This window comes from Rattus norvegicus, chromosome 19 (genome assembly GCF_036323735.1).
Source record: "Rattus norvegicus strain BN/NHsdMcwi chromosome 19, GRCr8, whole genome shotgun sequence".
Taxonomy (NCBI): domain Eukaryota; kingdom Metazoa; phylum Chordata; class Mammalia; order Rodentia; family Muridae; genus Rattus; species Rattus norvegicus.
In genome coordinates, this window is record NC_086037.1 from 451,853 (window position 1) to 478,975 (window position 27,123).

General features: G+C 39.7%; 1 protein-coding gene across 1 annotated transcript; it reads left to right on the forward strand.

Moving 5' to 3' along the window:
- The first annotated feature begins 609 nt into the window (after window positions 1–609).
- Window positions 610–26,739, forward strand: Nae1 (NEDD8 activating enzyme E1 subunit 1). Its single transcript, NM_032072.4, has 20 exons — window positions 610–705; window positions 5,491–5,594; window positions 5,894–5,954; window positions 7,559–7,589; window positions 10,437–10,508; window positions 10,725–10,804; window positions 11,453–11,562; window positions 13,542–13,651; window positions 14,077–14,139; window positions 14,565–14,628; window positions 15,016–15,107; window positions 17,516–17,575; window positions 17,662–17,795; window positions 18,858–18,933; window positions 19,189–19,228; window positions 20,272–20,358; window positions 20,987–21,079; window positions 24,438–24,552; window positions 24,642–24,691; window positions 26,500–26,739. Exons 1-20 carry the CDS (start codon window positions 653–655, stop codon window positions 26,607–26,609), a joined length of 1,605 nt encoding a protein of 534 aa, NP_114461.3. The 5' UTR covers window positions 610–652; the 3' UTR covers window positions 26,610–26,739.
- The last annotated feature ends 384 nt before the right edge of the window (window positions 26,740–27,123 follow it).

Below are 27,123 nucleotides of genomic sequence, written 5' to 3' on the forward strand. Positions count from 1 at the left end.
CTGTCCTCAACTTGCTCATAAGCTCCTCCCTTAGCATCGGCCACCACAGGACAGTCATCCTGTGTCACGTGGATCAATGGTGGCAACTGCAGCGTTAATTTCCTCCTTGCTCATGGGCCTCACAGGCAGCTTCAGCTGCTTCTCACACACCGCCCCCTCTCCCCCATCCACGTTTCACTTGTCACCTAATGCTGTTGAATCTTGTTCAAAAGACTTTTTCTATTGCGTCACCACGGAGACCATTCTTGGAGGGAAGCAGTGCACTGAGGCCTCTCTGTCTACCCATCAGGCTAGCTTCTCTATATAGAATATACAATATACAAGTATGCTGGTGTATTACTGTTCCTCTTGGCGGACTCTCAGGAACTGTGAACTCACCCAGAAAAGGATTAAAGTTTATCAGTGATAAGGATTATCACTTGATTTAAAAGACGGGGTTCTCCACAATTACCGCAGGTATAGAGAAACGTACTGTGGAACTCTACCTCTAGTTTCCCCGGCTTCCCAGTGACGCCTGCGCAGTGTTGCTGCGGCGCCCCCTACTGGCGGCGCGTAGGAGGAGGTCGCTTAAAGGCTCTTAATGCGCCTGCGTGAGGGCGAGTAGGTGGAGGCCTACTTACGCGGCTCTGCTGATCGTGGGGCAAGCGCGGCCATGGCTCAGCAAGGGAAGATACTCAAGGAGCAAAAGTACGACCGGCAGCTGAGGTGAGCCGGGGTTTCCGAGTAAGCAAGCCGGCGGGCTTGCAGGCTCTCCGGAGGTCGGCGGGGCCTAAGAGCCTAGGCGGCGTGGGCCGGCCTCCCACAGGCCTGCCGCTGCGCCTGGCCGTGCGGGGCGTGGGGAGCCGGCGCTCTGGGCTCTGGCCACTGGGCAAAGTGCTGGGCGAAGGCCGGATCGCCCCTTCCCGCACGGCTCCGCCACGCTGTGCGCGGTTGGAGGTGCACGGTGTCTCCGCGAATCTGGGCTGCACGGTACAGCAGTCCACACTCGTTCGCTAACCGAGGGGGTCGGGAGTGCCCCATTCCGACCCCGACCGCAGTGTGCTGCGCCCTGTCAGGTATTGTTCTACGTCCGCGCATAATGCTAGTTTCACCTGAGCAATCTCTGTTCGTAATTATACATTTTACACTAGACACCTTTCAAATAAGTTAAAAGAAGCCGGACGGACGTGGTAATCCCAGTACTTGAGAAGCAGAGGCAGGTGGAGAAAGCCAGTCTAGGCTCCATAGGAAGACATTGGGGACAGGGAGAGTAAAAAGAGTCAGAAAATAAGTTTTGCTACTAGTGCCTTCCCCCTCCCACCTTTTATATTGAGAAATGGTCTTATTCAGTCCAGGCTGGTCTTGAACTCAGGCATCTACGTCCCAAGTCCCAAGTGCTCAGATTGCAAATGTTCACTGCCAGGCCAGGCTCAAAAATAAGTTTTTGCGCTTCCCTCCCTTTTTTCTGTCTTTCACGCTTGAGTGGCCTGGACTTGCGATGTAGAGCAGACTGCACTCTAACTTGCAGCAATCCTCCTGCCTCTTTGTCCCAACAGCTGAGATTACAAGTGTGGACCATCACATCCAGTTTATTAAGTGCTGAGGGTGGAACTCTGGGCATCGTGAACGCTTGCCAAATTGAGCTACATCCCCCAATCCCAGAATCAAATTTAATAGTGTTTATAACAGTATTCCAAAAATACTACAATTTCAACGTAATTACCGTTAAAATTACCAAGCTAAATTTTTGTTGTTGTTCACAGTGACTTATAAATCAAGTACCCCCCCCCCCCCACACACACGCATAAAGAATACTTTAATTCATGCTTGTTGCGTTTCTAGTACTCAGTAACCATTTGTGAATACCTTAATGGACAGGGAATATCTAAACCATCAGGTGGATTCTTGGATTACTTTTCCATCCTTGTCTCTCTCCACCTTATTCCTTACTTACTGAGTGTATTTAGTGTGTTGTGTCAGTGGAGGGTATAAAAGTGCTTGCTACCCTCCTGCCCCTCTTGATCCCAAGAGAACTTACACCGTGTCCCTAAGGATGGGAATTTCTCTTTGTGCTGACCACCTCGTTGGCACTCTATCAGAGATTTGGGCACTCAGTTCTGAGAACATCCTTGAAGGCAGGCGTCCTTTGATACTGATAGGGAAACTAAGACTTGTAAAAGTTAGGTAATTTGCCTAGAGTTATACATGTTTTCAACTTGGGGTCATCTAGCTTTTTCAGGCTCATCCTTTGTCCAAGCTTCTAGAGAGAGAAATGAGGTAGTGGAACCCCTATAACAACTATGAGTTCTTACATACTCTTGTAGGTAGAAGGATAAGGCAGCAAAGCCGAGAAGATACTTAAGGTTACTAGGACACCTGAAGAGGATTTTTATTGAGTCCTGTTCATTAAAGTACTACATTGTATCTGTCATAACAAGAGCTGCTTATTGCTGTAGCCCTGTCAGAAGGAAGCAGAGACAAAGTTGAGTAGGCAGGTAGCAGCCAGTGATCAAGTCCTGGCTCTTAGGCTAACAAGAAAATGGATGGACCAGTACTCTAGGGCTCATTCTTCACCTACCCAACCATTTATTACTCAGATAAGACTGTGCCCCCATGGAAAAGAAAAAGTCTCTTTCTGGTCTCTGATTTTTTTTCCAAGCTGTTCTTCTGTTTGCCAGCTCTAGGCAAAGCTCTGTGCCAGCAGCGTGGTCTGGGACCCTTTAAAGTGATGACTGGGTGCTCAGTAAATGGAAAATGAAGTGGTGCAGCTTGTGGTGATAAGCTTTATTTATATTGGTGACAGGGCAAGCTCCTCAAAGTCTTTTGCATTCCCCGGGCATCTGATAGATAGTATTTGTGTGGCAATGGCATTTTCAAATAATTTGGTCTTCCCATTCTGAAGAGAAAATAGTAGACTGTTAGTTGGTTGGGATTTTGAAAGGTATGTATGTGTGTCAAGGAATTGGGGAATAAAGGTGGCAAGATTGGCCCCAAAATTATGATACATGTGTGATCATGAACTTTGCCTTGTAGTGATATGCCGGTATCAATCAGGTTATAACATGCACTTCTAATTCTTGTTGCACCTCTGTGTTGTTAATGTATGCATCTCTTAATCTTCCTATTAGAAATTAGGGTGTTCATCAGCTATTATATATTTATATATTATATATTATAATGATGCAATATATAGTATAATATAATAATTATATTATAATAATATAATATGTAATATAGTATATAATATATACATTTTTTTTTGGGGGGGGGTTGTTTTTTCCGGAGCTGGGGACCGAACCCAGGGGCTTGCGCTTCCTAGGCAAGCGCTCTACCGCTGAGCTAAATCCCCAACCCCTAATTTATATATTTTTATAAAATAAAATTTTTATAAAATATATATGATATAATATATATTTATAAAATCTATAAAATATATAAGTATATAATATAATATTATATTATAATTATATAATCATAATTAAATAATATATTGTTTATATATAATATATATATTTCCATCAAACAATATATCATTTCCCCCTTCCCTTTCCCTCTTCCAATCTCTCCCATGTACCCCTTGGTCCTTCTTGAAATCACGGCCTGTTTTTTGCTATTACACTTACACTTACACACACACACACACACACACACACACACACACAATATGTAAGTACAACATGCTTAGTCTACTTTGTGTCAGCTAGGTGTATATGATCTTAAGGCTGATCACTTGTTATTTGATAATCAATTGGGCACTCATCTGTGAAGGAGACGATTTGGTGCTCAGTATCCCTTAGCTGCTGTAGTTCTTTTTCTATGTGTGTGGGCTCATGAGATTTCCTCCTTCCATGTTAGCATGTGGGATGGTGTTGTAGCAGCCACATTATTGTGGTACCATGGATGTACCTTCCCCGTCACTTCTAGGAGATGTAGTCTCCCAGCAGATTTCCTGGCCCTCTGACTCCTACAACCTTTCTGCCTCCCCTCCCTTCCTTGACGCCCTCTGAGCTTTAGGTACAGAAGTTGTGCTGTGGGTGTATCAGTTGAGGCTGGGCACCCCTTGGTCACCTGTTCCCTGCTTTTTGACCAGTTGTGCTTTTCTGTAATGATTTCCATTTGTTGCAAAGAGAAATTCCTTTGATGAATAGTGATAACTATATTTATCTGTGGGCATAAGGATAAATATTTAGAATGCTTAGGAATTAGCTGATTTAGTAAAATGATGGCCACAGATTCTTCTCTATGAACATCTGTGAGGCCTCTAGCCCTGGGTCATTGGCTAGGTTTACAGTAACAGTTATTCTCTCTTGCTGAGCAAGCCTTAAGTCCAACTGGACAGCTGTTGGTTACAGTCAATATAAGAGGACCACTACTGCCCCCTCATGGTTGTCATGACATGTTGGTCATCCCCTTTGTGATTCATAGCTATTACAGCTAGAAGAACTGTCTGTAAGTTCTGTCTGTAAGCTCTCTGCCTTGTAAGTTTGTATATCACAAAAGCTGGTCTTCCTACAGAAGGCTTCCAAGTCAAACCTAGCTGAGGTTCTCCAGGTCTTGTGTCTGAGGTGCGTGGTGTCCTGAGGAATAGGGACTTAACCTTTAGTGACTTGAAGGCAACCAAGGGCAATAGTAATAACTGTTAATTATCTTTTAAAGCACTTCTGCAGAACTCAATGTGAGGCTTTTTCAGATGATAATAAGTAATTTCCCTTGATAAAATTTTTGCTTGTTTTTGTAGATGTCACAGGGGAAATACCTTATGGCAAGATCTTAAATGTACTGGATCTGTATCACTTGAAGAAATGAAATTGAGAGCAGACTAGGTTTTAGATGCAAGATGCTGCCTTTATTTACTTATCTGCTTATGTATTTATTTATGTTTGCATTTGAAGGAGATAGGGCCTCACTTTGTTGTTCAGGCTGACCCTGAACTTGCTTCAAAAGATTCTTCTGCTTGAGCTTCTTGAGTGGCAGGGACAAGAGGTGCATGCTGCTCTACTCTGCTAACGCATTTTCTTTAATGTTGATGAATATCCCTAGACTTTCTGTTTTATGAATTACCTGGTTTGAAAGAAGTAACAGAAGAGTTTGGAAAGGCAAAGCTTAGTAATACTGATTATATCATGCGAAGTATGGTTGATTAAAGTTCTCAATTATGTTGTCATGCAACCCCCACATTAATGTCAGCTCCTGTACCACACGTTTGCTATGGTTGTTAAATGTTGTCTTATGGACTGGAGAGATGGCTCAGTGGTTAAGAGCACTGACTGCTCTTCCAAAGGATCTGAGTTCAATTCCCAGCAACCACATGGTGGCTCACAACCATCTGTAATGAGATCCGTTGCCCTCTTCTGGTCTGACAGTGACAGTGTACTCACATACATGGAATAAATAAATAAATCTTTAAAAAAAATGTTGTCTTATGAGAGAATACTGTGAATATCACTGTTCAAATAAGAGAGCCATACTTGAGTGAACTTTTTAATGTTCAATTTGTGTTTTGTTTTATAGGTTGTGGGGTGATCATGGTCAAGAAGCTTTGGAATCTGCTCACGTTTGCTTGATAAATGCCACAGCTACAGGAACGGAAATTCTTAAAAACTTGGTACTGCCAGGTAATGTGACACCCATGATGGTATTCTAGGTGACTCCTTTAAGACTCTGACACAAAGTTATATATTCTTGGGCTGACAGGGTGGCTTAGTGGGTAGTTGCTAGCCGTTAGGCCTGACAAGTTGAATTTGCTCCATCAAGCCTGTATTGTGAAGAAGAGAACCAACCCCTGTTGGTTGGCCTCTGACTGTGTCATGTGTGCCTGGCATATGCGCACTCAGTTTCAAACAGTAAATATAAAAGCAAGCAAACAAGAAAAAACAAACCAAAACATATTTTTGACTGTCTTTTGTCTCCCTAGGTATAGGATCATTTACAATTATCGATGGAAATCAGGTCAGCGGAGAAGATGTTGGAAACAAGTATGTCTGTCTTTTAAAATGCAAACGTATTAGAGAGGACAGAGCACACAGGGTGGGGCCTGAGCATTCTCCCTTGTGACCAGATGTTAGATATGGTGAAGAAGAAGGGACTAAAGTTGATGTGCTGAGACGGTCTGGCAAGCCGGCTATTAGCAGATGGGCTCACTGTCACTTACTGTCTGTCACTGTCCTTACTGCTGTCGGACAAAGCAGTAGTTGTTTTTCTCTTACCTGTGACTTCTGAGTGCTTTCTAAGTCTTGGTGTTAATTCCTTAGTGTTAGTAATGATTGTACGTGGGGATTGTAAGACTAAGAAAATGAATTCAATCCCAACACTTGGGAAGCAGAGGCCAGTGGATCTCTGTGAGTTCAAGACCAGCCATCAGCCAGAGCTAAACGAGACCTTGTCTTTAAAAAAGGGAATAAGAACAGTATCGTTCATTTTTATCTTTTTAGTCTGATATATTTCTCGTACTATGAAGCTGTATAAAATGCCTCTTTATAGGTGATCTACAGTTTGTCCTTTTTTTTTCCTAAGATTTATTTATTTCATGTGTATGAGTACACTGTTGCTGTCCTCTGACACACTAGAAGAGGATGTCGGATCCCATTACAGGTGGTTGTGAATTGAACTCAGGACCTCTGGAAGAGCAGTCAGTGCTCTAAACCTCCAGCCCGACATTTTGTTCTTTACATATAGTTATACTTAGATTTTCAGAACATTTCCAAATTTGATTTCATACTTCTTATTTTCAAGTGTTCAGAGTCTAGGAATCTCTCATTATATTTGTCTATAAACAACAAGTAAGTATTAATTCAAGGAAAATCAGAATTTAGTTCATATTTCCTTTGGGGCCTAGTATGTTCTGCTATCTACAGCACAACTCCCTTATTGGTATCTGTACAATAATAAAAGCTCTATTATCGTTGCTTACCTGGCTGACTGTGCAGGATGGTGTGAGAATGATACAATCATCACTTTCTGCTACACTAAGGAATTTTCTTCCTTACAGAGCAACATACTTTGCCATAACATTGGGCCCTGACTCTCATCAGCAGCCGCAGTATGGGCCCTTGGGATGTGTGGCAGGAAGTCTGAATGAATCTTTTATAATTTCTTGCAAAAGCAAATAGTTCACTACAGCATTTCCCAGGTGTCTGCAGAACATTGGTTATAGGAAATGTTAATAGCTATTAAATGGAGCAGTGGATTTCATGGTCAAACGAGTTTGGGGGATGGGTCAAAGAGGTTACTATAAACCTCCTTACTGTAAGACGTTATTATCGGGTACATTATGGCTTTCCAGGGAGGAGATACACCTACCCTGTGGTGTTTCCTCCTTTTCATTCTTGGGACTCCTTCTCTCAGGGCATGTTGGGAAATATGCCCTAGAGAAGACTGGTTTCCCATCCTCTTCCTTCAGGAGGGCTTACAATCTGTCTGGAAGTGGCATTTGTGGGCTGGGCATAGCTCAATGGTAAAGTACAGTAAAAACACACATTTGCTTTAGCTTTTGAGTACAAGGCACACACTATTATAAATGTTAAACAACTTTTGCTTTATAGCCATATAAATCTTGGCTTTTTTTTCCTATCCCCTTCAGTTTTTTCCTTCAAAAATGCAGTATTGGCAAGGTAAGCAAGCCCCTGTTACTGAATATGATTGTGTGTGAGCATCTAATAATGCCACTGTATCTTGACTGCTAAAAACGTTTTGACTTTAATTATTTTTTGAGGGAAAAGTTGGGTTAGCTCATTTTCTAATCTGGTAAATCTCTTGGTAGTTTAAGAATCTAGAGTACTGGGGCTGGGGATTTAGCTCAGTGGTAGAGCACTTATCTAGGAAGCGCAAGGCCTTGGGTTTGGTCCCCAGCTCCGAAAAAGAACCAAAAAAAAAAAAAGAATCTAGAGTACTGCCTATGACTTTACACTGTCCTTTTTTAAAGTCTTGAGTAGCACTGATGTTCAGTGGATAGAGTACTCTTTATTGTTATTGGGGAACTAGCTAGGATAAAGAAAAACAGCCACTGTATTAATGTACTGCATACATTTATAATAATATTAGTTGTTATAGTCTCTGATTATCTAAAGTGTTCAGATCTAAAATAATATATATGATGTGCCTTTCCTATTTGTGTGACTCACCACAATAGATTTTTAGTATTTTATTATTCTGATGTATACTTCTCTACCAGTACTGTAGTTTGGAAATAAGTACATGGAGTTAGCCAGAAAATCCTCTTTTTATACTTCAAATGAAAACCTTAGTTTTTCTACTATACACACACGCGCGCGCGCGCGCACACACACACACACACACACACACACACACACACACAAAAACACATTTTTATACTAAATGAAAACCTTAGTTTTTTTACTACACACACACACACACACACACATACACACACTCTTATACTAAGCGAAAACCTTAACTTTTCTATGACACACACACATTTTTTAAAATTTTTTCCATTTTTATTAACTTGGGTATTTCTTATTTACATTTTGATTGTTATTCCTTTCCCGGTTTCTGGGCCAACATCCCCCTAACCCCTACCCCTCCCCTTCTACATGGGTGATCCCCTCCCCATCCTCCCCCCATTACTGCCCTCCCCCCAACAGTCACATTCACTGGGGGTCCAGCCTTGGCAGGACCAAGGACTTCCCCTTCCACTGGTGCTCTTACTAGTCTATTCATTGCTACCTATGAGGTTGGAGCCCAGGGTCAGTCCATGTATAGTCTTTAGGTAGTGGCTTAGTCCCTGGAAGCTCTGCTTGCTTGGCTTTGTTGTTCATATGGGGTCTCAAGCCCCTTCAAGCTCTTCCAGTCCTTTCTCTGATTGCTTCAACGGGGGTCCCGTTCTCAGTTCACCTATGTATTTGCTGTATTCTGGCTGTGTCTCTCAGGAGAGATCTCCATCCGGTTCCTGTCAGCCTGCACTTCTTTGCTTCATCCATCTTGTCTAATTGGGTGGCTGTATATGTATGGGCCACATGTGGGGCAGGCTCTGAATGTGTGTTCCTTCAGCCTCTGTTCTAAACTTTGCCTCCCTATCCCCTCCCAAGGGTATTCTTGTTCCCCTTTTAAAGAAGGAGTGAACATTCGCATTTTGATCATCCTTCTTGAGTGTCATGTATTCTGTGCATCTGGTAATTCGAGCATTTGGGCTAATATCCACTTATCAATGAGTGCATACCATGTGTGATTTTCTGTGATTGGGTTACCTCACTCAGGATGATATTTTCCAGTTCCATCTATTTGCCTATGAATTTCATAAAGTCATTGTTTTTGATAGGCGAGTAGTATTCCATTGTGTAGATGTACCATATTTTCTGTATCCATTCCTCTGTTGAAGGGCATCTGGGTTCTTTCTAGCTTCTGGCTATTATAAATAAGGCTGTTATGAACATAGTGGAGCATGTGTCTTTGTTATATGTTGGGGCATCTTTTGGGTATATGCCCAAGAGAGGTATAGCCGGGTCCTCAAGTAGTGCAATGTCCAATTTTCTGAGGAACCTCCAGACTGATTTCCAGAATGGTTGTACCAGTCTGCAATCCCACCAACAATGGAGGAGTGTTCCTCTTTCTCCACATCCTTACCAGCATCTGCTGTCGCCTGAGTTTTTGATCTTACCCCCTCTGACTGGTGTGAGGTGGAATCTCAGGGTTGTTTTGATTTGCATTTCCCTTATGACTAAAGATGTTGAACATTTCTTTAGGTGTTTCTCAGTCATTCGACATTCCTCAGCTGTGAATTCCTTGTTTAGCTCTGAACCCCATTTTTAATAGGGTTATTTGTTTCCCTGCAGTCTAACTTTGTGAGTTCTTTGTATATTTTGGATATAAGCCCTCTATCTGTTGTAGGATTGGTAAAAATCTTTTCCCAATCTGTTGGTTGCCGTTTTGTCCTAACCACAGTGTCCTTTGCCTTACAGAAGCTTTGTAGTTTTATTAGATCCCATTTTCACACACACATTGTCATACTAAGTGAAAACCTTAGCTTTTCTCTGACACACACACACACACACACACACACACACACACACATACATACACACATACCAGGCACACATGCATACACATTTTTATATTTCAAATGGAAGCTGAGGTCACATTCTGAATGGAGTTGCACTTACTTTTGTAGTTAGCCACTCTTCTATGGGATTGTAGATGTCAGTGTTTAGATTGAGTCTGAGCGTGATCCAGCATAGCCCTGCTTGCTGACTATTTTTGTCATTCACTCGATCAGAAAAGTCGAGGGCAAATAATGTGGTCATTTAAGAACTCTGTGATAGTTTAGTTTAACTCTGAGTGATGCTCTACTTGGACCTCAGTTAAATCCTGAGAAGTAGAATTGTCACATGTGCATGGAATTTGGAAAGTTTCACAGTGAGTTTTTCTTGATCTGTAAATGTGGGGATTAAATTGTAGCCAAGCATTTTCTAACCCAAATCAAATGCTTTGTCTTTGAAAAGAATCGAGCTCAAGCTGCCATGGAATTCTTACAAGAGCTAAATAGCGATGTCTCTGGAAGTTTTGTGGAAGAGGTATATCACATATGTGAACGTTATTCTTTCTTTGCTATAGTATGTTTTAAAAGATAATTCAAACCTCAGAACGTAGACATTTCTAATTTTTAAATGTATCATTTTTATTTAGTTGGAATTTAATTTGTCAACTCATTTATATTAAAATAGCTTATGTGTTTCTGCCAACTTCAATATGTGAAATTGTTGAATTTTTCCTCCCTTTGTCTTATTTAGAGTCCAGAAAACCTTCTAGACAATGATCCTTCATTTTTCTGTAGGTTTACTATTGTGGTTGCAACTCAGCTTCTTGAAAGGTAAGTTTTAGATGTTACTATTTTTTTAGTCATACTTGGTTTACATAGTTTTCCCTGTGTACATCCTTTTGTAAACATATTTTGTCTTGTTTCTCAAATTCTTAAAGAAGCTTTTAATTTGAAGCTTTTGTATAGGGAATAAAAAATTTAGATATTTGGATATATTTAGAGTAGTTTAAGTGAACATTAGATTTTACTAAGTGATGAAAAATTAATTAGAAGCCAGGTATGGTGGTATACACTGTAGTCTTATCACTCAGGAACCAGAGAGAGAGGATCAGAAGTTCGAAGCTAGCCTGGCCTACATAGTAAGTTTGAGGATAACTTGAGCTGCATAGTGAGATCCAGTGTTTCTGAAACACCAAAACCAAGAAAACTAAAATCAAAGTAGTTACTGATTTCAGAGCATTTGTAGGTGTATGGGTTTTGGAGATGTTTCACTATCTTGAAAATGTTTAGCTAGTGTGTTCTCCAGCAATCTTCCCAATACTGCAGACTAAGGTTTCACATCCCTCGAGTGCCGTGTAGCACTTCTGAGTTTGTTGCCAGGGGAATTGCTTGCTTTCACTGTATTTTTGCCTGTTTGCGTTAGACAGTTCCGTGTCTGGCATATACTTGCTTATGTTCTTACTTTGCCTTCCTTTTCAGTACATTACTACGTTTAGCAGATGTCCTCTGGAATTCCCAGATCCCTCTTTTGATCTGTAGGACATATGGCCTAGTTGGTTATATGAGGATTATTATAAAAGAACATCCAGGTAAAATTGTTAAGCATATGGAACTTGCTAATGGTTGCTTGAACAGTAATTTTAGAAACTTACTAATTTAAGAAGTCAGTTTTGAATTATAAAATAAATTTATAGCAGTACAGGTTCAAAGAGGCAATAAAATTCAATAGTTTTTTTAAATTTATTTACTTTTTTATATGTGTATAGATATTTTGCCTACATGTATGACTGAGTACCAAGTGTATGCAGGTGCCTACAGAGGCCAGATGAGGGCCTCATATCATCCAGAACTGGACTTTTAGATGGTTGTGAGCCTCCATGTCAGTGCTGGGACTTGAACCTGGGTTCTTTGGAAGAGTAACTACTGCTCTTAACCACCAAGCCATCTCTCAAGCCTGATTCAATAGGTTTTTGTCTGCATTTCCCTACATGGCATTAATAATGGATGCAGACCAGAGACATAAAGTACACCTTCTTTGTCTTGTTAAGAGGCTCAGCAGCTATGTAAATGCCTGGTTTCTTTTACTCCCCAACCCAAAGTAGGGCATTTATGACTGCCAAAGTATGGGTCACTTTGACACAAACATTATATCAGTGGTTCTCAACCATCAGTGACCCACTAATCATAAAATTATCAGAGTACTTACATAGTGGCTTAATTGTAACTAAAGCATAGCATAGTAACATACAGAATAAAAGTGACTGTAGTTTTGCCATTCCACTACACCACTGTTTCCCACCTGTCTTTTGTTTCAGTCTCATGGTAGCCTTAGGTGTCCCCGTTCCATTATCAATTACACATGATAAACCTTTTTCCTAGCTACTATTCCTAAGGAAACAGTGTTAAAGGAATCCAGAGTTATTCATAGGCATGACTACATCAGCTCAGAGCTGATATCAGCTCTTCCTAGAGAATCTTAGTCTTAGAGTTTTATAAAACTCACTGTCAGTATTGAGTAAAAATTCTTCTAAGTAAAGCGTTTTCATTCTAGGTCAGCTATGCTATGAGCCAGGCACTGTGTTGGTGTGACAGTAGCTATTAACACTGACAGCCTCACAAGGATTGGTGTCACGTGGGCAGCTAGGATAAGCTTTTGGTAGGTGATGTCAGCCATTTAAGAGTTGAAAGTGGAGGGGTTGGGGATTTAGCTCAGTGGTAGAGCGCTTGCCTAGGAAGCGCAAGGCCCTGGGTTTGGTCCCCAGCTCCGAAAAAAAGAACCAAAGGGGAAAAAAAAGAGTTGAAAGTGGAAAGTGACAGGGTAACATTTTTGTTTTAAGATGGCTGCACTAATGTTAAGCTGAGAGAGAGTGAACTTCGAGGAGCCAAGACTGAAGGCTGTTAAGTTTGCACTGATGTGATGGGAGGAGGGTAATGGAGGGAGGAGGAGGAGGGAGAGAGGGTGAGAGCCTCTAGCTTAGGGGGATGCTAGAGGAAGGGGTGAGAGGAGGCAGGTGGTAGTGAAGGTTAGCATTGTCTGGTGTCTGCTTTCATGTAAATGATTTCATTTACTCTTTACAGAACCTTTAAGTGGATACTATTATATCTTCACAGGAAGATAGTTGTTACTTGTCTAAAGTGACAAAGCAAGTGGCAGAATTATATAACCTCATTACAAACTCACTGAACTTGTACCTTGTTTTGTATCCCTCCTATGGAAATCAGTGTCCAAAGTCAGATCAGGAAGTTGGGAGTAACGGACATTGAGTAAAAGAAGCAATCAAGGTTAGAGCGAGACTCTGTCTCAAGAAAATAAGTATAGGTTTTCAGCCAGATGCACTGAGTCATGCCTATAATGACAACAACCAGGATGATGAGGCAGGAGGATTGCCATGAGTTCAAGGCTAGCCTGGGCAATAGAATAAGGCTCCATTTCCAACCATCCAATTACACAAAATATGTGTGTGTGTGTGTGTGTGTCTGTCTGTCTGTCTGTCTGTCTGTCTCTTTTAAGTTCCCACGATGTAGTAGATTACTAAAGAATTGAGTATCTTTTGGGATTGTTTGACAGTAATAGAATCTCATCCAGATAATGCATTGGAGGACCTACGACTAGATAAGCCATTTCCTGAACTGAGAGAACATTTTCAGTCTTATGACTTGGACCATATGGAAAAAAAGGTTAGTGTGTGCGTGTGTGTGCACGCGCCTTTACAGAAACCTATGTATGCACCTGTGGAGGTCAGAGGTCAGCCTCAGGTTCTCTTAGTTGCTTTCTACTTTGTATTTTGAGACTGTCTCATCACACTCTGGAGCTAGCCGTTCATCTAGTTTGATGGCTAGTGAGATCCAGGATCTGCCTGTCTTGACCTCCATTCACTGAGGTTCCAGCTTATAGCCATGTCTGGCAAGCATTTTACCCACAGAGCTACTCCACGACCACTCAGAAATCATTTCTAAAGCCAGTTTTATTAAACCAGTTCATTTGCCTGCCTATTACTTCGTGTGGATTAGAAGATAACTGTCAATATTGGAAATAAGATGGTTTGGGGAGAGTTAATATTAACTAGTGCTGATATCTTCTTCAATTTGTATCTCATTTTTAGGACCATAGCCATACTCCATGGATTGTGATCATAGCTAAATATTTAGCCCAGTGGTATAGTGAGGTATGTCTTTTTTTTTTTTTTAATTTTATGTGACTGTATTTTCAAGATGTGATAAAGGGTTTCTTTTGACAGTTATGGGAGGTTAATATTTTCCCTTAGGAGGGTGTACTGCAAGCGGGAGCTTTTCAGTTGAAGTCTAGCTACCACTCTCTCAGTACTGATATTTTAATTAACAAATTGAAATTTCAGTAAATTTCATCCTGAAATTACTGTGGAGAATGAATGTAAAAAAAATGGCCTGCAGTTAACTCTTTTCAAATTAAGCAAGCCTATTTCAGTGGTTATATAATATTTTATATTTATATATAATACATTATATATTATTTGGTAAAATCTTACTGTGGAGAATGGGGAAGATGTAGGCCACTCAGTTTCCATATTTGGAGTTTTGATAACTAGATCTTTAAATATTTTAATCAATTTAGACAAATGGACGAATTCCTAAAAGTTATAAAGAAAAAGAGGACTTCAGAGAATTGATAAGACAAGGTAATCTTCTGCATTGTAATTATTATATAAAGCATATAGAGTATTACATAGTGAAAAATAATTGCTTGAAGCCATTATTTATTGGACTTTCTTGTCAAATGATACTGTCCTGAGTTCTTATTTTGCTTTCCCTGGGGGTAAAGGAGCCATTTCTTAAAGAGTTTAAGAACAAATTACAGCTGTACTCCTGTTAAGGGTCAGCAGTGTGATCCTTTGTTCAGAGCCCGACAAGGTTTTTCTCTAATGTTAGGAAGCCAGAGTGGAAGCCAGAGACATTTAAACTATATGTAGACAGGCCTATGTCAGCCCGGGCTGGAACCTATACTTTTTTTTTTCTTGAGACAGGTCTCACTCTAGCCTTGTTTTGCTATTTTTTTGTTTGAATAGGGATTTTAAAGAATGAGAATGGAGCTCCAGAAGATGAAGAGAATTTTGAAGAAGCTATTAAAAATGTGAACACAGCACTAAATACAACTCAGGTATCAAAGGAAGGAATTGCTGAAACCAATATGTTTTCTGACGTTTTCGTGTGTGAAAGCTGATGTAACAATTTAACCTAATATTGCTTCGATGTGTATAGTAAGTTAGAAACAAGTACCTATAAGTTAGCTTGACTGATTAAGACAAGGTCTGTTTATGTAGCCCAGGCTGGTATAGACCAGCAAACCTGTGATACTTCTCCTACCTCTGCCTCTCAAGTGTTGAGATTACAGGTGTGTGCCATGCCTCGCCCAACACATCAGTTTAGTTTTAATGAAGTTTTCAGTCCTGCATGGTGGTGAACGCCTATAGCTTCACCACTTGAGAAGATGGTCAGTAGTCATCCTTGGCTACATAACAAGTTCAAACCAGCTGGGGCTGCATGAGACTTGGTCTCACAAAAAACAAAACAAAACAAAACAAAAAACCTCTATTGTCCTCATTAAAATTTCGTCAGTGCTTCAGCATATAATCACAAAAAAAGAATCAAATATTTTCACTTAGAGAAATATAGAAATTATTTTAAGTATGACTTATAAATAGTTGGGAATTCAGAGATAAGAATTACAAGTGGTATATTGCTAGTCAAAAGCTACATTTTGTTGCCTTGGTTTTCTTTTGAGGCAGTTATTTAGATGTAGTTGGAGATGCTCTCAATGACTTGTACATTTCAGAAACTATAAGCTGTGTACGGTGGCTTACCTGGAATCTTGGCACTTTGGGGCTGTGGCAGGTGGGTTCTGAATCTGAGGCCTGAAGCCAGCCTGGGCTGCATAGTGAGTTTACGCCAACTTAGAATACATTAAAAAAGAAATTGGAAAAATAACTCAGACTTCTATTATCATTACTACTACCACTACTCCTATTTCTCCTCCTCCTACTACTACTACTGCTACTAATTTGCAGTTTGCTCAGTTTTTTGTGTGTTTGTTTTTGAGGAAATATAGAACAGGACGCCTAGAGAACTTTTATAGTTTTCTGACAGTCACCGTGACATTCTGAAGACCATGAAATGGTTTCTGGGTGTATGCCTTGTAAATCATTCTAGCTGAGGGACATCTTCTATCCTAATTGGAGACAATGTCAAGAATGTATATGTATACCTGTCAAATTGTTCATGTTAGGTCTGCATTTTTTTCTGAAAATAAAATGTAATAATCCTTTTGTAAAACTGAGGAATGATTGTAAAGCCAGGTGTGGTGGCACATGTTGTAATGCCAGCCCTGAGGAGATGGAGGAAGAAGCTTGAGGCCACATTGGCTGCACACTGAATTCTAGTCCAGCCTGGGCACAAGAGCCCTCACTCAAAAATAAAACAGAAAAAAATGGTTCTAGGAGTTGGGGGGCAATACACTGAACAGTTGGATATCAATGTCTGAACAAAGTTAGAAAGTGAGAAGGTAAGGGGTCTGGGTTTAGGGGCAGTATTAGAGAGGGAGCAGGGAAAGAGGAAGAGAAGCCTGAGTGAAGTGCCATCCAGAGACCTGTGGCAAGAGCGTCTCAAGCAGAGGGCAGTGCAAGGTCACAAAGTGAGGTGAAGTTTCACTTCCGTTATAGGATCAGTAGGAAAGTCAATTTAGTGATAGGAAGGATTTGAGTTTGGAAAGCCAGGAAGGGCCATATCATGACAGAGTCTTGCAGACTGTTGAAGGATTTTGAGCAGGGAGGTAGGAAGGTCTGTTTGGTGTTGAGACAAGATCTCACTATATATAGTGATAGCTGGCCTAGAACTCCGTAGGCCAGATTGGCCTGGAGCTCACAGAGATTCACCGGCCTCTGCCTCCTAGTGCTGAGATTAAAGATGTGTAGCACTGCCTTGTACCATTCAAAAGACTGTTGACTCTTAGGAATGCAATAGAGGGTGTAGGGTTGGAAGCTAAGACATCAGTCAAGAGGTTATCACTAAGAACTCTTATTTTGTCTGCACAGTGGTAGAATCAAAGCCCATAGTTTGTAAAGTTTTTACTAGTGTGGTGATCTCACGAGTAATAATATTGCATAAACTTATTTTTTTATTAGAGAGGTTGTCTCTTTGAACAGCCTGGAATTAGGGTGCTGAATTTCAGGATTTCCCTAAGCTGGGACACCATGAATAGCTTTAAATCTAGCTTTGTAGGGATGTCCATAAACCTTGTTTTCAGATATAAAGTATATAAAATGATTTGTTTGGCTTTTCCTTTACTCCATGGAGATACAGGAAGCTTGTCTGGAATGTTAACTGGACAGGAAAGGATTTTCTTCTGTTCTTTTTCCCATCAGAATCTGATTGTAAATAAAACTCAATACATCAGAAGTTGATATTTTACTGCACTTTGAAAATGTAAAGAACTTATTTGAAGAAATAATACTGAAAATAAAGGTGGACAGAATTCTTAATTTCAGTAAATGTTTTGTATTCCTTTGTTAGATCCCAAGCAGTATTGAAGATATATTTAATGATGATCGCTGCATAAATATCACCAAACAGGTAACAGCAAGAAGGAAAACTCAAATTGCCTTCAACTCTAGCTTAGAATACACACCTTCACTGTCATTTTTTTCTTGTTCTTTTAGACCCCATCTTTTTGGATTTTAGCTCGTGCCTTAAAGGAATTTGTGGCCAAGGAGGGTCAAGGAAATTTACCTGTTCGAGGCACAATTCCTGATATGATTGCAGATTCAAGCAAATACATAAAATTGCAGAATGTGTAAGTGACTTTTAGTTGTGGTTATTTTGTTTGTTTTTCAAAAAATGTTTTTCTGTGTATCGTGGTTGTCTTAGAATTAGCTTTGTAGACAAGGTTATCCTTGAATTTCAGCTGGGATTAAAGGAATGTGGCACCATCAGTGCCTCATCACTGATTTTAAACTATGCGTGGGACTCAGACCCTGGCTTCTGACAGAGGACCCAAGAAAATATGTTACATGAACACCTTTCCTTCTTGAAGTTAAGTCCAAGGAAAATCACATACTTCAAACCTGTCCAATAGTATAGATCATGAAAAACTTTAATATCTAGTTATATTTGACTCTGTAAAAATGATCAGTATTAAGGTTGAGTCTCTCCCAGGTAAGGCCATACCTTTTTAGGGTGAAGGTGGTACTATTGGGGGTTGAACTTGGGTCCTCATATACATGCTAAGCAAGAATTCTACCTCTGAGCAATGTCCTTAAAGTCAGATTGGTTTCTATCTTCCATTGTCTTTTCCCAAATTTTCAGTATTTTGACTCTTAGACTAGGACAACTAACCAAGATGTGTCAAACACTGACCAAGATCATCTCCGTATGGCAACATTTGGGCCTGGAAGAAACCAGGCCAGTTCCCTTGGATTCATCAGCACTGTACCTCAGTTACAAAAAAAAGTAACAGTCGTGGAGACCCAATCTTATGAGTCCATGTGTGTCAGAGTAGGGGTACTGGATAGTAAATGTTTATCTACAGTCATTGACTCCTTAAGTTATAAAAGGTTAATGACTAAAAAAAAATGACTCAAAATAAAGACTGGTGTTACCCGGGTAGATTTAATCTAGATGCTGCAGGGTATAATGGGAGTCTTGGTTTTAGAGGACTCCAAAAGTCTCCTGCCAGCTCTTCAACGACACCTAACTACTGAGAGGTGCCACTGCTGGCATTTCTCTAGCATTTTCACATTTCATATTTCCAAATATTTTTTAATTAAAAGTATATTTTTGTTCACTTAAAGATAACTTTAGTTTTGCTAATTTTAAGAGTCTTTAGTTATAGGGTTTTGCTGTTGTTCTTTTCCAGTTATCGTGAGAAAGCAAAGAAAGATGCTGCTGCTGTAGGTAATCATGTTGCCAAATTGCTTCAGTCTGTTGGCCAGGTAAGTGGTGAATACATGGCATCTCTACAGTGCTGCTCCCTATGGCGTGGAACGCAGCCAGGGCGGGGTTAGAGATGGAAGGCATCTGGGCTTCCTTGTCGCTAACGAGACCCTGTTACCAGTGAACAGGTGTGTTTGTAATGATTTCCCGGCTCTTGGGAAGAGCTGCTCATCTTACAGCCAGTGACTCTGTGCTATTGTTGTTTGCCTGTGTGTGTGCGTGCTAGAGAAAAACCTGCATCTGTCTCTTCATAGGCACCAGAGTCCATTTCAGAGAAAGAATTAAAACTGCTTTGTAAGTCCTTTTAATTTTCTTATTGTGCTTGATAAAAATAAGCTATAGAGGGTGTTCTTGGGAGTTTTAAATGATTGAAATTCTTGAAGTAGGGCGTGTCTGCCGTTAAGTAAATTTTATTTTATTTTCTTGTAATATAAAGGACATTTTAAGACTGGGCCATAGCTATTTATTTGACCTGTGTTAAAGTGATTGTAATGGAATTAAGAATTTGCCATTATAGTTCATGGCTGTGTTTCTGGAGTTTTCTCCCTAATTTTTCAGGAGGCAAAAGCATTTTTCTTTGAGTCAGTTGCAGGTTGGTGAGATAGCTCAGTGGGTTAAGTGCTTGCCTTGCAAACATAAAGGCCTGAGGTCAGCTACTCTGAAATGGTGAGCTTTGAGTTTGTATGAGACCCTGTCTCAAAGCACATAGGTGGGAAACTAATAAAAACAAAAAGACAGATCATACATTGGAGATTGATAGAAGATACTCAAGCAATCTCTGCCACCAACTTGTATGGGCAAGCACATCCATGACAGAGCACACACAGAAGCAACAGTTTCATAAAGTTAGTTGCAGGGTTAGAAAAGTGGCTTATCATTTAAGTGAAGGAACCCCAAGAACAGGTGCATGTGCACAGACAATTATGTTTTAAGCCTTTCTTACACACCCAACAGAGAATATAACCAAGGCAGGAGTTGTTCTTACCATTAATAGTCAATATCTAAACCCCCAGTACTGTGGCCACTCAGTAAAATTTTTAATAAATAAATGCTTCAAATTTTTTATTCTTTTTAAATTATGTGTGTGTGCCTATCTGTGTATGGATATGTGCACCTGCAGAGGTCAGAGATGTCAAATCCCCTTGGAGCTAGAATTATAAGTAGTCATGAGATACCTGATGTGGGTAGGTGCTGGGAATTGAACTCAGTTCCTCTCCATTAACAGCCAGCTCTTAACTGCTGATCCATCTTGTAGCCCTAACTTCTTGTTCTTAAAGTGACCCATAATTTGGCATGTTCAGTTGTCACAACCATCCTGAAGTCTTTTCTGTTTCCAGGTAGCAATTCTGCATTTCTTCGAGTGGTAAGATGTCGGTCTTTAGCTGAAGAGTATGGTTTGCATACAGTCAACAAAGATGAAATTAGTAAGTATAACAACCAAATGCTAAGTTAAAAGATATTAATAAAATGTGTATAATAGTGTTGAATAAATGGTGCTTTAAAAATAATGTATTTTGTATTTTCTGCATTTACCTGAATGATTTTAATTTACTTATGCTATTTAAAATTGTGTTTAGATTACTGAGTGCATTGTGTGCTGTATATAAGAACTAATATTGGGCTGGAGATGTGGCTCAGTGGTTAAGAGAACTGGCTGCTCTTCCAGAGGTCCTGAGTTCAATTCCCAGCAACCACATGGTGGCTCATGACCATCTGTAATGGGACCTGATCCCCTCTTCTGGTGTGTCTGAAAACAGCTACAATGTATTCCATACATAAAATAAATATATAAATCTTTATAAAAAACAAAACAAAACTAAACTAATATTATGTTTCTAACTTGGTAGATACTCTAGCTAGGAGTCCATAGACACACACACACACTCACCCGTGTTGTATCTTAATGTATTTCTTATTTATAATTTTATACTTTATGTTAATAAAGTATTTATTTTTTGCTAATATTCTTATATCCTGAAACTTAAGGATAAATTCAGCCTTTTGCTGCTTGTGTATGTTATCTAGTTCTACTGATTTTTCTTTCCCTTTCAGTTTCTAGCATGGACAATCCGGATAATGAGATAGTCCTGTACCTAATGTTGCGGGCTGTTGATCGATTTCATAAGCAGCATGGCAGATACCCAGGTAAAAACAGCAGTTGATTTACCAGATACAAAGAAAATCTTTTGACTTTGTTGTTGTTTTGTTGTTTTAAGACAGGATTTTACTTAGCTTGGGCTGGCCTTGAACTTGTGATCTTCCTCTTTCAGTCTCCTAAGTATTGTATTTATAGGCATGAATTATAAGATTCACTCAATAAAATCTTGAATAAATACTTGACTTGATGCCAGGTAGAGTGGTACTCAGTTTTCATCCCAGCAGTGGAGGCAGAGGCAGGCAGATCTCTGAGTGTGAGGCTAGTGTGATCTACAGAGTGAGTTCCAGGACAACCAGGGATATGTAGAGAACCTGTCTCAAAAGAACAAACCAACCAACCAACAGAACAAACAGGAAAACCCACTTGACCAGAATTTTAGTATTCTGTGGGCATTTAGAGGAACTATTATTTGATTTTTTAAAAAGAGGATTTATTTATGTATTTTATATATATGAGTGCATACCAGAGGAGGGAATCTGGTACCATAACCGATGGTCATAAGCCACCATGTGGTTGCTGGGAATTGAATTCAGGTCCTCTGAAAGAGCAGGCAGTGCATCAACCACTGAGCCATCTCCCCAGCCCAGTGCTCTATTATTTGACCTTTAAGGCTGACTACTTTCAAACTGTTGATTCTAAACTGTTAAAGAGGAGTGTTGGTTGAATATGTGTAGATCACTGATATGTCTCTTTATAGTTGTCTTTTTAAAGTGTGTGAGTGTGAATGTGTAAGAGTGTGTGTGTGTGAGTGTGTGACTGTGTGTGCCTGTGTGAGTATGTGTGTGTGAGTGTGTGCATGTGTGACTGTGTGTTTGACTGTGTGTGTGCGTGTGTGTGTGTGTGTGTGTGTGTGTGTGTGTGTTTGAGACAGGGTTTTACTCTACAGTTTAGTTTGCCCTTGACTTACTGTAGAGCTCACACTGGCCTCAGTCTTGTGGCAATCCTCCTGCTTCCATCTCTTAAGTACTAGAATTATAGACATGGCTACCACAACCAGCTCTTTAGGTTTTTAAAGCCTGGCCTGGAATTTGCTGTATATCACAGGCTGGCCTTGAACTCTTGGTCTTGCTTCATCCTTCGGAGGACCATTTATAAATGTGTACCACTATTTCCAGCTCATAGTTTATTCCCATAACTTGCACTGAGCTTAACCCAAAGGAATAGGAAACCCACTACCAGTATATCAGTGGCTTCTGAACTTTGAACTCTGTAAAGATACAAGGATTTTCTTTGCTCATTACTTTTTGTTGTCTGCAAGGGTGATAATTGGAAAACTTGTATAATCTTAAAGATCCACAGTGCTCAGAATATTTTTATTGGTAATCATAATTGTCCAAGATTATTGTATAGCAATATATTCTAGGTAGATAATAAAACCAGTTGCCCCAACTAATAAAATAACCCCAGTTTATAGGCACAGTGAACAAATTTTACCAGAAGGAAAAAAGAATCATCAAACATAATTGTTTTATTTGTATCATTTGACTGAAATGTACTTTGGTTATTTTTTACATATCAAACCATTCAAAAACTTAGTGGTTTAAAACCACTTAGAATGAGAGAGAGAGAGAGAGAGAGAGAGAGAGAGAGAGAGAGAGAGAGAGAGAGAATATGAGAGAGAGAATATAAGAGAGAGAGAGAATATGAGAGAGAGAGAGAGAGAGAGAGAGTGTGTGTGTGTGTGTGTGTGTGTGTGTATGTGTGTGTTTAGGTCTCAAAAGCTTAGTGGTTTAGAACAGGTTAAAGTGTGTGTGTGCATTATTAAATGTCTTCTTTAGTTCCTATTCACATCATTTTTTGAGAAAAGGTTTCTCACTGCACTGAGAACTCACAGATTGGCTAGGCTGGCTGGCCAGCAGGGCCTAGGTGTCCTCCTGCCTTTGGGTTTCCCAGTGACAGGATTATGGATATGTACCACTATGCTCAGTTTTTAAAGTGGGCTCTTGGGGATTGAACTGGGATCCTCATGCTTGTACAGCAGCACTTTGCCCACTGACCGACCCATCTTGTCAGCCTCTCAATAAATTACCTCTGATGCTTTATTGTTTGAGCTGAAGCAGTTCTTTTTTAAGAGGGAGGTTCTTCTGTAGTGATACCATACCTGGGCTTGAGATTCTGAAGGCTTGACTGAGTTGAATATCTAAGAGACCCCTTCAGTCTCTGCTGAGACGTTTGGCACCTGGGTATGCTGGTTTACCCACTGTATGATGCGTTCATTCAGGAGGCTGAAGTAGAAAGATTGCTGGGAATCTGAGGTCAGCTGGGCTGCAGAGTGAGACTTTGTCCCAAACAACAAAGAGAAAGAATAATGTCGGACTGGCTTAGTGGAGAATGCCTGCTCTAGCATTCCTAGGGCCCAGGATTACATTTCCTACATGAGAAAACAACAAAATGCTTGTGTTGTATTCTAGCTTTGCTGTTCCTTAACTAAGTAACTTAATTTGTCTTTGTCCCAGCTTTTCTATCTGTAAATAGAAATAGCTGTGGATACTTAATAGAGTTCTTAGGAGAATTGACTCAGTGCATAAGCATGAGGTATGTAGAAGAGTACCCAGCATCTACTAATGTTATATATTATAACATTAATGTTATATATTATAAGGGTCCTTGGTGCCATTAAATCACTTAAACTGGAGACAAAGGGCTGGGGATCTAGCTTGGTTTGTTGTTGTTGCATGAACGAAGCCCTAGGTTTGGAGATCTTCCTCACCGAGAAAGTGTGTGGCTGTTATCTCACTCAGGAGGTAGAGTCAGGAGAATTAGAAGTTCAGGGTCACCCTGACCACATACAAGTTTGAGACTAGCAGGGATTCATAAGACTTTGTTTCCAAAAAGTAAGAAAATAAAATTTTAAATTAAAGGATATAAGTAAGGTATTTTCTCTTTAATTCTTTTATCAAATAATTATTGAGTATTTTGTGTTAATCTTCCAGAACAACAATTATTATATGCTGTCACTAAGTCATATTTACTGAACTTAAATTTGTGATAGATTTTAGTTTATGTCTTTATTTACAGATTTCTGATATTTTCAAGTGTTGGTTTATGTTTGTTCTTTAGTTTCATACCTTACTGTTTTGATTAGACCACCTGAAACTGAACTAAGTAAGAGATAACCATTAGATTGAATCACTTTTTTCCCTGAGACCTGGTCTCTATGCAGCCTTGGCAGTCCTGGCAGTCCTGGCACTCACTAGGTAGTGTAGGGTATTCACAAACGCACAGAGTTCCACCTGCCTTTGCCTTCTAAATTCTGAAATTAAAGATGTGTGCTACTATGTCCAGCCCACATACTTATTTTAATGGAAATGTATATATTATACATAATATAATACTTGTTTTTAGGAGTATCTAACTATCAAGTTGAAGAAGATATAGGGAAGTTGAAGTCCTGTCTTACTGGCTTCCTTCAGGAATATGGGTTGTCTGTAATGGTGAAGGACGATTATGTCCATGAATTGTGAGTATCCGTTAGCGCATATAGAGATAATACTCTCCCAGCTTGTTGTTATGAAACTAATAAAAATGTATACTCCATCCTTTCTGTAGTTGCCGGTACGGAGCTGCTGAGCCACACACCGTTGCTGCATTCCTGGGAGGTGAGTTTTGTAGACGAGATGATTTATTTGTCATTATACAGTTATTATTTGTATTAGCTTTGTTTTCTTATCCCTTGTGATTAGGGAGGCCAGCAAAGCTGACTGTTAAGCTTATGTTAGTCTTTGCCCTCCATAGTGTTCTCCTTGCCCTCCAGCTTCCTGTGCCACCCATAGCAAACCACTCCTGGAGTCTTTAGTCCTTTTGAAGACCTATCATGAGCCTCACTTAGCTCTCTGGGTACACGGACACACAGACCTTCTTCTTCCTCCTCTCCCTCATGTCTTTTGCCCCATTAGTTCTTAGAAACAAAGACTAACTAGACTAAAAGACCCTGTGTACCGTCTTTTCTTTAGACATGCCCTAGATCTTTGCACCTCAGGGCCCAGTTAAAACCTGATGTTTCTTTCATAAAAACTCCCTTTATCTGTTTGCTCCCACTGTTTCTTCTTTGCTCCAGTTAAGTTAGCTACTGTAATTGCAGCATAGATTGGACCTTATAAACATCAGAAATGTATTTCTTATGGTTTTCAGAGCTTCAGATGCCAGCATAGTTAGAGCCCATTGAGGTCTCACCACCTGACTCATACATGGTGTTTTTTTCTCACTTTGCTCTCACATATAAAAAGAACCCTGCAGGATCTCCTTTATAAGGGCATGAATCTGTTTATGAAGGCTCCACCCTCATGGTCTAATCACTCCCCAGAAGCCCCATCTCTAATACCATGCATCGGGTTCCCAGTTAACGTCAGGGAGAAGGGGACAGGGAGCATAAACATGAAACAAATGATCTCTTTTGAAAAGTGACTCTCCTGCCTGTTACTTCCAATAGTCTGGTCTGTTCACTTATGATATTCTTTTCTAGATGTTGAAAGTAGATCAGTTTGATTAATAGTCAGTGTTTAGAATGCTAATAATGTAATCCTAAGAAAGCCATATTTTAGGTAAACAAACTGAAGCCTAATTCTGGGTAACTTATTTAAATAAAATCATTCTTTCATGTCTAAATAGTAAAGTAACCTGCAAATTCATAGAAAAGGGCAAATTATTATTTATTTAGATAGGCCAGGTTCTAGGAGACACAATCAGAGATGCCTAATGAGTGTAAGTAGAGGTCTTTAGTTTTATTGTGTCTTGTAATGACTTTCAACATAATTCTCCGAGGTTTTCCCTATTTAAACGTGAGCCACTTCTCTGCACTTTTCCTTCTTTTCTTCTTTATCATAGCACTTGGGAAGCAGAGGCAGATGGAGTGAGTTTGAGGCCAGCCTAGTACATAATGAGTTCCAGGACAGTCAGGGCTATGTAGAAAGACCCTGTATCAAACAAACAAAAATAAATATTATTATAGTCTTTTATTTTGTTATGACTCATTAAACTATGTTTGTTTTATATTTTAAACAGCTTTGCTTTTTTTATGGCTTTTGTTTGTCTGTCTTTAGTACTCATCTATGGTGTATTCATCATAGCCTAGATCCATGTGCACCAGGCTGGCCTCCAACTCCATTTGTATCTGAGACTGGCCTTGAACCCTTGGTCTTCTTGCCTCTACATCCTCAGTCTGATGAATATAGTCATTCATTATCACACCTGATTTTTTTTTTCCCTGAGACAAGTGTCTCATTGTATAGCCTTGGCCAGCCTGGAATACACTATGTCGAGCAAGTTGCTTTAGAACTCACAGAGATCCACTTGTCTTTGTCTATTGAGTGCTGGGATTTACAGCATGCACCATCAGGCCCAGTCTGGTATATATTACTTAACTCCTAAAATTTATTCTTTTTAAACAGTTTTCTCCTTTTTCCTACAGGAGCTGCTGCTCAAGAAGTTATCAAAATAATCACCAAACAATTTGTAATTTTTAACAATACTTATATTTATAGTGGTATGTCACAAACTTCTGCAACTTTCCAATTGTAGAATAAGCACCCCGTGTAATATGTTAATGGTTGAAACTGTAATTGTCTTCCTGTTGTGCTTTAGTTTGTAAACATCTGTTTAGGGACAGAAGTTAAGTTGTTTCCTTAATAAAATTTTTTCTCATTTGTAATATAGTCTTGTTGTTTGGGATGGTGAGGAGAAAGCATCACTTTGCTGAAGAATCAAAGCTAGCTCTTTGTAATTCAGTTCATTAATACTGGTTTGCTGTTTTGCAATTACATTTCATGGATATGTCTGTTTCACTAAAAAGAGTAAAAAATTAATTAATGAATTTAAGATGTGGATTTTAGCTGTGGACATTTAAAGATCATTACTTATTAAAATAGAACTTTAAAAGAAGCATTTCAGGAACCTTATCAGAAAACAAAAGCCATTCCCTTGTACTGTCATCCTTTATATATACCTAAAGTTTTGCCACTATGCCTACATATTCAAATTTTATGGGGTTGCCCCATCCATAAATTTCATTTTATCAAATAATCATTACTGGAAT